Source organism: Hylobates moloch, unplaced genomic scaffold (genome assembly GCF_009828535.3).
Source record: "Hylobates moloch isolate HMO894 unplaced genomic scaffold, HMol_V3 SCAFFOLD_2, whole genome shotgun sequence".
NCBI lineage: Eukaryota > Metazoa > Chordata > Mammalia > Primates > Hylobatidae > Hylobates > Hylobates moloch.
Genome location: NW_026652277.1, coordinates 84,912,104 through 84,924,301, shown reverse-complemented (window position 1 = coordinate 84,924,301; position 12,198 = coordinate 84,912,104). Strand labels below are relative to the sequence as shown.

At 35.0% G+C, this 12,198-nt stretch overlaps 1 protein-coding gene across 2 annotated transcripts in view; it reads right to left on the bottom strand.

Annotated features, from left to right (window-relative positions):
* The window catches only part of PHIP (pleckstrin homology domain interacting protein), a 139,859-nt gene that overhangs the window by 93,695 nt on the left and 33,966 nt on the right, over positions 1-12,198 (bottom strand). For both annotated transcript variants that reach the window (XM_032152804.2, XM_032152794.2), the window contains exon 7: positions 10,157-10,317. In XM_032152804.2, coding sequence (XP_032008695.1) covers positions 10,157-10,317 — 161 coding nt within the window. The remainder of the gene's footprint in view (positions 1-10,156; positions 10,318-12,198) is intronic.

Below are 12,198 nucleotides of genomic sequence, written 5' to 3'. Positions count from 1 at the left end.
GTCTTGAACCCCTGAAAGTCATCCACAGGGGATGCAATCAACTTCTTCCAAACTCCCGTTAATGTTGACATTCTGACCTCCTCCCAAGAATCACGAATGTTCTTAATGGCATCTAGAATGGCGACAATAATCGATTCTCAATTACAGGTGAAACAGGAGGTTTTTGATGTACTTTGGCCAGATCCATCAAATGAATTACTATCCATGACAGCTATAGCCATATGAAATGTATTTCTTAAATAAGACTTGAAAATCAGAATTACTCCTTGATCCACAGGCTGCAGAATAAATGTATTGTCAGCAAGCATAAAAACAACACTAACCACCTTGTAAATTTCCATCAGAGTTCTTGGGTGACCAGGCATCTTGTAAATGAACAGTAGTATCTTGAAAGGAATCTTTTTTTTTCTGAGCAGTAGGTATCAACAGTGGGCTTAAAATATTCAGTAAACCACGCTATAAAAAGATATGCTGTCATCCAGACTTTGTTGTTCCCTTTACAGAGCACAAGCAAAGTAGTTTAGCATAATTCTTATGGCCCTAGAATGTAAAAAATGGTAAATGGACACTGGTTTCAACTTCAAGTCACTAGCTGCATCAGCCCTGAACAAAAGAGTCAGCCTGCTTTTTGAAGTTTTCAAGCCAGGCATTGACTTCTCTCTAATTATGAAAGTCCTAGATGATGTATTTTTCCAATACATAGCTGTTTCACCTGTAATTGAGAATCTATTGTTTAGTGTAGCAACTTTCTTCAATGATCTTAGCTAGATCTTTTGGATAATTTGCGACAACTACTTCATCAGCACTTGCTGCTTCACCTTGCACTTTTATGTTATGGAGATGGCTTTTTTCCTTAAACCTCATGAGCCAACCTCTGCTAGCTCCAACTTTTCTTCTGTAGCTTCCTCATCTCTCAGCCTTCACAGAATTAGGAGTTAGGGTCTGGCTTTGGATTAGCCTTTAGCTTAAAAGAGTATTGTGGCTAGTTTTGATCTCCTATACAGACCACTTAAACTTCCTCCACATCAACAATGAGCTCTTTAACTTTCTCATCATTTGTATGCTCACTGGAGTAGCAAGTTTAATTTCCTTCAAGAACTTTTCCTTTACATTCACAACTTGGCTAACTCTTTCAACATGCATTCCTCACTCGCCTTAATCTTTTCTAGCTTTTGATTAAAGTGAGAGACCTGAGACTCTTCCTCTCACTTGAACACTAACAGGCCATTGTAGGGTTATTAATTGGATTAATTTCAATAGGCAGGCCTGAGAAGAGAAAAATGGGGAAGGGCCAGTTGGTGGAGCAATCAGAACACATGCAACATTCATTAAGTTCGCCATCTTGTAAGGGTGCAGTTCGTGGCACCCTAAAATGACTTACAATAGGAACATCAGAGATTATAGATCACCATAACGGTTATAATGAAAAAGCTTGAAATACTGTGAGAAGTATCGAAATGTGAAAGAGACAAGACTCGAGCATATGTTGTTAGAAAAATGGTGCTGACAGACTTGCTTTACTCAGGGTTTTCACAAACATACAATTTGTTAAAAATACAGTATTTGCAAAATGCAACAAAGGCACAATGAAACAGGGTATGTCTGTATTAGCATTTTTCATAAAGCCTAGGCAATGTCTAGTAACACATTTGACTTTAATGTTCTCACGAAGAAAAGTTCCACAGGTCTTTGTGATGTGGCTTTCTACTGTTAGGCACTTTGGTATTAAAATTCTCCTCAAAATCCAAAAAAAAATGGCCTACGTACTGCCATGAAAACTTCAAACAACTTCAGACACAGGGCCATGAATCACTTCAATTCGATGCAGAAACCAAACAGCACCTAAAGTCTATGCCCCCAAATTTTAATAATTTAATGAGTTTCCAGAGGTTAAGCTTCAAAAGGCCTAATTGAACTATTTATTTATTTAAAGAAAAGCTAAGTTTCAGAACAACTTGATAGAGGTCTTTCTGGTATGTCTTATTTACAGATACTCTGACTATATAAATGAAATACAGGCCTTTCTATGCAAGGCCAAGAAGTCAATTTAGGCCCAGATGTTGCAAAACTATGAGGTAGACAATTAGAGAGGACAATTCTGTTCAGTAATGAAGTAATTTAAAGGAAGCAGCATAAATGACAAGGAATGGTTGAATTTTCTCTAAGTGAAGTCACGCCCCAAAGAGTTAAAGAAATCAATGACTAACACTAACACTGAATGACTAACATTCTTTGAGTGTGCACGATGGCAACTAAGAAACAACTTGTCCAAATGCTGAAACTCCCTCTACTTATGAGATAGAAGAACTGGCTGAAATCAGTTGGAACCAAGATGGCCAACTGGAGTCTGCACAGAACAAGCTTGCTGACATCATAGCCTGACTATCTACCACATTTCATACTAACTACCCTAGAATTTGCACATGTGACCCATGAAGCAGCATAATGAGATAACTGTGCATGCCCAAGGACATTCCAGACCTCCCCTTTCCTTCCACCAAACACCTACTATTCTCAGAATTCACCCCTACTGAACCTCTAATAAAAATACTGCCTTGAAACCAGCATGAGGAGACAGATTTGAGCTTGACCCCTGAGTCTTCTTGGGAGTTGACTTTCAATATAAAGCTTTTCTTTTCTCAAAAACCCAGTGTCATAGTACTGGCTTCTAACACACTGGGCAGCAAGCCCCCTCTGCTCAATAACACAAGCAGAAAACTGTATACATTGGGAAACAGTTTACTTCTGTTCAGATAACCTGAGAAACCTTAAAATTAAAATATTGACCTGTGTACCTAAAAGACAGGCATTAATTATACAAAGATTACTACTTTGACATGAAAATAGAAGAAATTATGTGATTTTTTAACTAAAAATATCTTAGAGAATTTGACATTCCTTGAAAACCTACTGTTATCTGGCAGAGTCAACAAGGAGAATTTTAATTTCTCTTGAGGCTACTTTACAGCTTTTGAGTCAGAGATCTCATCTCTTATTGCCATTAGAATAAGCAGTAAAAATAAATGCCAAAAATGTCTATATTGTCATATTTACTACAATTTCATTTTCCTATTCAAGCTAAAAAGTAACCTGTTTTTCTAGCAAAACTAAAAATTGCGTACAATTTAAATTTGGTTCAATTTTTTTCTAGGTCATTTATTTTCTTTCTTACCAATCTATCAGACCTGTGTTTCATTTCCCTTACAAATCAGCCTAAACCTCAGGGTCAAACATTTCAACACATGTCTGATTTCATTCTTGACCCTTATTCATCTATACCACCAATGACCAACCCGGTGTCAATCTAACCATCGCTTGCTCTGATACTGCTACCAGGATGCCAAGAAACATTACGGTAAGGAATATAAGCATACTAATTCCACAACACTACGAATTCATGAATCTTCTATTTACTGGGTAGGCTAAGCATAATTAGCAATCATTTTTCCTGTCTCTATTCAATACTCTTCTATTGCCAAGCTTTACCACTGATTTCTAGAATCCAGTCCCATTTCATAAATAAGACTCTCGCCAGATAGAACATTTCATATTGAAAAGTAGAAACTGTTAATTGTGGACCTAATAATTACCTTTCTAAAAAGTCCACACTGCTACTGTATACATCCCACCTCCTTAAAAATCAGTACATATCAATAATCTCCTCTCATATCTTCAAATTTGCTATCTTAGTAGTTTCTTCCTCAATCTAGTTTTCCTACAATTTATTGTCCTCTAAGTTACCATACTCTGCCTCTTTTCCATTATTATCAGACATGCTAAATGCTATTGCTTCTACACAACCTCCTATGCACTTAAAATAATTTTGAATTTCAAACATGCAAAAGTTTCAAGAACAGTACAAATGTTTCCCATATCTCCATTACTACCTTTCTTCCCTCCCTCTCTCTCCATATAACATACACACATAACTCCATTACCATTAATCTTTTTTCTGAACCATTTAAAAGCAAGGCTGGGCCAGGCGCGGTGGCTCAGGCCAGTAATCCCAGCACTTTGGGAGGCCGAGGCAGGTGGATCATGAGGTCAGGATACCAAGACCATCCTGGCTAACGTGGTGAAACCCTGTCTCTACTAAAAATACAAAAAATTAGCCGGGTGTGGTGGTGGGCACCTGTAATCCCAGCTACTCGGGAGGCTGAGGCAGGAGAATGGCATGAACCTGGGAGGTGGAGCTTGCAAGTGAGTCGAGATGGCGCCACTGCACTCCAGCCTAGGCGACAGAGCAAGACTCCTATCTCAAAAAAAAAAAAAAGCAAGGCTGCTGACTTTATACCCCATTACCTCTAAATATCGCAGTGTATATTTTTCTAAAACAAGGATATTTCCCTATATAAGTTGGGAAATCAATACCGGTAACACTACCAATAACAATACTGATAACATCCAAATCTACAGGCCCTATTCAAATTTTGTCAACAATGTTCTCTTTTCCTTTTTGGCCCACAAACCATATATATTATATTTAATTGGCATGTCTCATCAGGCTCCTTCAATTTGGAATACTTTCTCAGGCTTTCTCTTTCATGTCCTCAGCAGGTTATAAAGAATACAGGCCTTACAACCTGCAGGATGACCCAAAACCTAGGTCTGTCAATGTTTCTTCCTGACCAGATCCAGGTCATATTATCTTTTACAGGAATCCCACAAACAAGGAGCTGTGTTTTTCTCAGTGCATCACTTCTGAGAACACAATGTCAACACATCCCAGAGCTAGTAAAGTTAACATGGTTACATTAGTATTTTCAAGGTTTTTCCCCTGTAAATTTGCAATGTTTGCTCTGTAATTGATTAGTATCTTTGGGGGATATATTGCAAGATCTTCAAACTAAGATCTTCTACTGGCCTCTATCTGCTAATTTAAAAAAATAGTAACAATCAGCCACATGAATACTTCGGAGAAGGGGATCCCAGGCAAAGTCCAAATACAAAGACTTTAAGCCACAAATGGGCTTTCCAAGTCTGAAGTACAAGAGATCAGTGTAATTGAAGTACAGTAGCAGAGAGGAACTTTTCTTACAGATATTTATATATATTTCCCCTAACAAATGCTAAGTTTTCTGCAAGAATGGACATTAGTCATTTTTATATCTCAAATTGCTTGATTCATTCATCATCTGTGGTATGCCTCCTGTATACATCAGATATTCTGCAAGGCACTACAGATCTAAAAAAATAACAATAACAAAGGCAAAGACAAAGCTCACAACTTAATAGGAAAACAGACATCTGTCATTGCAATGTAATAGGAAAATACAATGTATTAGAAGCACAAAGTTAAGTGGCAGTACTCCACATTCAGAATACAGACTAAAGTATCTTTTAATTGTCAAGTTTTTGAAAGTTTAGTTTATATTAAGTGTATTAAGTTTTTCAATTCCCATTCCCTCTTCAGTGCACTGCAATTTCATTCCTATCCCCAGTGCTAAAACAGAACATTTTTTGGTCTTAGTCTGTTGGAGCTGCTATAACAAAATACCTTAGACACTTGTTAATTTGTAAACAGAAAGTTATTACTCACAGTTCTGGAGGCTGGGAAGGCCAAGGCCAAAGTGCCAGTAGATGTGGTGTCTGGTAAAGGCTCTTTTTGTGCATCAAAGATAGTGCCTTCTAGCTGTGTCTTCACATGGCTCCCTTGAGCCTCTTTTGTAAGGCCACTAATCCCATTCACAAGGGCTCCATTCTTGAGGCCTCATCTCCTAAAGCCCTCACCTCTTAATACTACCACATTGGGAATTAGGTTTCAACATACTAATTTTGAGGGGACAGAAACATTCAGACCATAGCAGTCAACAATTACCTTGACAAACCCAAAGGATATTTTTCAGTACTAATCTTACTTTAGGTTTCTGCCTTTCATGAAATTCTCATCTCCTGGCTTCTACGACACCATACTTCTTTTTTTTTCCCCTAGCCTCTCAGGCAGCTTCTCGGTCTCAATTATTGACTCTTCTTTTGTCTGCTTTAAAAGCTGAAGTTTCAGCCTTCTTACGTTAGATATATACAAGATAATGTATTCCATTTTCCAAGCTGAATGATTCCTAAACTAAATATTCTAACCTAAATCTCTGAGTTCCCACTGCCTACTGGGAATTTCTATTTGACTTTCCACATAGATATCTCAAAGTCAACATGTTTCACCTTCACAAACTTTTCCCCTTAAATTCCTACCACAGTAAATGGCAGGACTTTCTAAATCACAGAAGTTAAAAATATGTCATCCTATACTCTTCCATCTCACTCCCTACATACAAATCAGTCTCTCGAGTCTTACAAATCCTATTTTTAATCTGTCAATTCCATCCCACTGTGACTGTTTAATCCCTGATTTCTTTTATAGATCATTGCCAGAAACTTTTTGCCAATTTCTATGTATATAGAGTTAGTTTGAATCCATCTTCTACAATAATGCCAAAGGATTCAATGAAAAGAAAAATTCTACTCACTCTTCTAACCAAATCAATCATTAGCTCTCCACTGCCTTCAGAAAAGAAACCCACTATTTAGCAGGTCACAAAAGTATCTTGATTTTGTACCACACCAATATCTCTAGTTCTTTATGATGAGCCATATTTATTCTATGCCATATCCATTAATGCACAATTGCATGTTACATTCTCCCAAAGTCTGTAAATGCCTTTCCCTAAGTCTGCAATATCCAATTCAACTCCTAAATTATCAAGCTGTTACTTCTCTAGTAAATTTCCCTTACCATCTCCTACCACAAGGCTGGATTAGGTATCTATCTCCTATGGTATCTCAGTATCTCGTATACCTTGTCAAGGTTTTATCACATTATAACAATATTGTTTATTTACCATCTGTGAACTCTCCAAGAACAAATACTACTTTCAATTCTATATCCCAACTGCTTAAAACAGTGGCTGGTTCATAAAACTCTGAAGTTCATTAAAGGAATGCATAAACTCATTTTCTTTATTATACCATATTAATTAGAATCAGAGAGACATTTTATGTTTCTGAAAAGGGGGGAACTCTGCTTTTTATATGGTGTTCCATGTACTTTTGAGTGCCTTAGTTGTGAAAATTCATTAACTCTGCTTTTCTCTGTTAAATGTCACTTAAGGAAATGATTTTAAAACCAAGTAAAAAACATTAAAAGGCTAAAAGAGAATTAGGGAACAAAATCTGACTTGGTAATTATGCTATTTCCCTCCTTGGGTTTTTCTCATTAAAATAACTGGGAAAGCACCCATTCTTAAAATACTGTCTTACAAAATAATGATACATTTTCCTAATACAGAATTTCATTATCAATTACAATGATTTCCTTTTTAATTCTTGTATACCATTTATAAATAAGATTTTATTTGGATAAAAAATAAAAGATAAAACTTACTTAAATCTATAAGTAGCAGCAGGAAAACCCTAATGACTGCTTACTATTTTGTTCAGTACTAATTCTATGCATTATTTCATGTAATCCCACAAAAATCCTATGTGGTTGGTAGTATTATCATCTACTCCCCTCTCTCTTTAGGAGATGAGAAAACTGGAGATTAAAGAGATGAGGTAATCTGTCAAAGTTTCACTAGTAGAAGTGGTAAAGCTGTGACTAAAAGCCCTCTGATTTCAAAGCTGATGCTTTTAACCACAGTACTGTATGCCTCCAGCTGTGCCTGTTCAGAAAGGACTCAAGAGAATTAATCCCTTGGAAAAAGCTTTCAAATATATATACACACACAAATATCTTAGAAATAAATCTGCAAGGTCTTAAAATACCAATTATATAAAAAGGAAATACTGGTTGGTCCATTACCAAATTGTTATCTCCAAAAATAATAACAGTATGTTCTCTCACAGGAGTGTTTCACTGGTCAATCATGATCTACTATCTTAAAGGCTGATTCTATCTATTTTCAAAACTGATTTCCAAAGGACTAGTTACTGTCTAGTCTGTGCCGAGTGAAATGCAAAACACACTCAGCGCCCACTTTATTAACAAGTAATATGAATAGTGAACATATGTGTATCCTACCACCACTTGAAGTGAAAATAATAAAAATACAAGAATTTTTTTAAAAAACAGTGCCCTCATATCTTCGTATTTCTTATTATAAGGTAACATTCTGAAATCTATAACTGCAAACCACCAGTAAAAAATTACAAATGAGACTGAATTTAGCACAATTAACAAATTCTATCACATTCTTAAAAAATAAACATCTTTAGACTTTTGGTAAGACCATATAAAATAGTACAGTGCTACTTTTCTTCCCTTAATTGATGTGCTTTCAACTAAAGAAATAACCAAAAAACAGCTTCCTCTTCGCATATTATTCCTGTTCTCTAAATCACATGCCCTTAAAAGAAAGAATCAAATGTCTAGAAAAGGATAGCAATTTTTTTCTGTACAGAGCCGGATAAATATTTTAGGCTTTGCAGGCCATATGTTCTCAGTCAAAACTACTCAACTCTGCTGTTGTAGTGCACAGGCAACCACAGACAATATATAAACAACTGAACATGCCTGTGTTTCAATAAAATTGCATTTATAAGAACAAGTGACAAACTGGGTTTGACACGCAGGCAGCAGTATGCTGAACCCTGGTTCAAAAAGCTCTTCCAAGTCTGTACCTACCAGACTCATGAGATAGCAAAAAGCACACTATTTCACTGCATTCTCCCTAAAAAAATTCCAGGAGATTATATGTCTAATTAATATCAAAACATGTAAAATGCTTCGTAAAATATGATAAACAAATGCTTACAATCCCTATCATTTTTAAAGAAAGAATTCCTACAAGGTTCTTTACAATGGCATAACTTTATACTAACCAAAATGTAATACAAACACAATATAATGCTCCTTTTTCATTATTTTAATTTATTACTGTTTTTGAAAGAATTCTTTCAAACATTAGAAAAACCAAATTTACTTTAAGTTTTTGCGAGGTGAATTTGAATACAACCATATCAAACTTGAATGGCTAAATTAATTTTCAATTACTATTTGAGAGCAAATTACTATTGTAGGTATGTCAGGCACTTCAGCAAATATAGAGATGCCTATTTTCCACTCTGAAAATAATACTTGATACAAAAAAAGGGAAAATACTGATATAAGAAGTGATGTGCAAATGCCTGAGGTAGATTAGAGCCAAGGGAAAAGAAAGGTACAAAAATGCATTCCTACATCCTGCTATTTAGCTGTTTTACAGATGACTGGGTGTATGGATAGAGGAGAAGTAGTAGGTATAAATAGGTCTCAGTTTACAAGCAAATTTACTAAAAAGAGGAATCTATAATTGTCATAACTACGTAAAATTCACAGCTGCTCTCTTCAAAGACAGGAAAATTTCCATTTAACTTCCATTTCAAATTTTCTTATTTCAAAAGAAATTAAAAACCTTGTGAATGAATGCATACCTTCAGCCCACAGGGTAGTGTTTAATAATAAATATCATCATAATAGTGTAGTATTACACTTAATGAACGCAAATGTTAAGGCACCTGAAATAAAGTATTTCCCAAAGTAATTTTCTCACTTAAAGCTCAAAAGCTTTGCTTTTCTCCATTCAACAGGTTACAAGAAACAATAACAAATAAATAAACCCAAAGAGGCTCTTTAAACAAAACGTCAGATATTTTGAAGAATGAACGGTTAAGAATAACAGGTAATAAGAGTATTAGATATGCTCAGAATTTTTTAGCTTTTTTAAAATCACTATTTTAAGGGAAATTTCTCATAGACAAGCAAGTGATTTTCTACAGATAACATAAAAAGGTATCTTCAATAATCTCATACAATTATAAAAAGGCACATTTAATAATCTCTCAACATACTTAGGAAATGTCCTTAGTTTAAAATTAAAATTATTTTATGACATTTTGCAAGATGTCAAACTGTATTTGATATATGTTGAGAACCATACTTATTCATGATGTACAACCATATAATAACTGTGAGTGTGCTGCAACATGTCATTTAGAAACTTTCTGAATTTGGATAAAGTCCAAATTTAACTAAACTCTTCTGTTAGAGTAAGTGAAACCACCCTGAATTTCCGGTTTCCTATTAAAAGAAAAAAACCAAGGTTTTACTTCAAGTTCATCTATAAGCAATATTTCCTCAATTACATATATGAATATAAATAATACTTTAACAATTACTTACAGTAAATATCCGTCTGCCAGTTCGATCAAAAGTTACACAGTACACAGATGACAAGTGTCCAAGAATTCGTTTATGCATTTTCATGTGCTGATACACTGCAGTTGGAACAAGTCGCTCAAGTCTGTATTTCCCATTCAGCTTCCTTGAAAACAGAGTATCCGCTACCAAGAAAAAGGAAAATAAATGTAATCTGGAAATTAATTTTCTTAAATAATCACCTTTTAAGAATTCACATATTCCAATTTGTCATGTGCAGGTAAAAATACAGATGCTTTCTGATATATATGGCTTCTCGCTAAAAGTCTTTAAAGTAATGAATAAAAACATTGTTTCATCTGAAATAAGTCAGGCACTATCATTCTCACTTTATAACTTAATTTGTAAGTTAAATGACCTGTCCAAAAATCACAAAGTAAGGCATGAAGCTAGGATTAAAGCTCGGATTTATTTACTCTCTGGCTAGTGCTCTTTAAAACCCTAAAGCATTTATATGTTATTTCCTTAAAAGCTGTCTATGAAATAGTTTTTCTTACAAAGGCACTTAAAACTGGAACCCAGTGTACTTTTCACAAACCAGTAACACTTGAACACTCGAAATCTGACATGCAGAATGACATTTAAAAACATCTTTATAACAAGTGAAGACAAAGGAATATGTCATTTGAATTATTAAAAAATAATAATTAAACTGGGAATCTTGCCAAACACCTGTATAATGATTCCTTCTCTGCAATCTATTAGCTCTCCCTTAGTTCTCCCTTTCAACTCATTCATTCTAATCATCATTCAAGATCTGACTGAAGTTTATCTTCTGTCCCAAAGCTTGATACATTGACTCCAGCTGAAAATGTCCTCTTCCATCTAAATTACTACTGTACTTATTTTCTATAACGGTAACTTATGGACAAAGAAGGTGCTCAATAAATATATGTTGACTGATCTGCAGGCACATTATTAACCTACAGATGATCTTCTAATACAGGCTTTTTTTTTTTTTTTTTCTAACAGTGACTGCCATCTACATTGGGTAATTAGCACTAGGGTTTCTCGCTTGAATTTAGCCCTAAAGAAAACTAAATATATATATAAAATACTACTTAACCAAGGTACAGAGCCCAGTAATTATGCCCTAAAGTTGATAAAAATAAATATATTGGTTGTATTATGAAGAATCTCAGTATTGATTATATTATTCACATCCAATAAATGTCTGGCTCACACTATATTTCCAGCCACTCCACACCCCCGCTGCCCCCACCCCAAACCCCCCAAAAATATTTGGGCCTGGTGAGGAGATATATAGCCTTTACAGGTTCCTAAGCAATAATATTTCAAAGAATAATTACACTATGCTTATGTTCTTTCATCACAGCAACAATCTTATATTCTGATACACTATTTCTCTTGCTGTTAGCACGTAAGTTCTATGCAACAATCTACCCCAACACTTGGGAATTTCTAAGACAAGGTTTGACAGTTGTGAATTAGCATATTTAGGCTTAAGTTGGTTATATAACAATTTAACAGAGACTCAATAAGTTTCAATCATAGCTTAGCCCCCAGATACATTTTCTTCATGCCCAGGAATGGCCTGGTAAAAGACATCCTCCGATGCTTTGGCTCCAAACTTATTTAATGCAAGAATCACACAAAAACCACAGACATCAATTTTCCTGCCAAATGAGAACTAAAATCATCTTATCCAAACACCAAAGATCACTCACATCTCAGACTCAGCTGTCTGTTGTAAGAAAGAGATGACATGCCACATAAACACTGATAGTATTACCAAGATGTACTTTAATTCCCTCTATCCAAAATTTCCAAAATGTCGAATTTTAGGAAACTAACAGTGTTCAAGTGTGAAAATATCATTGTTGGAAATAATATATCAAGACCCATTTCTCAATGATGATTAAGCATTAGTATATAGGTCAGAATTTTTAAGATAAATTTGTTATAAAGACCATCTAAAAATCGGAGATGATAAAGTCTTTTACAAGCAAAAACTACTTCTCTTAAAAAAGAATGTTACTGCTTCT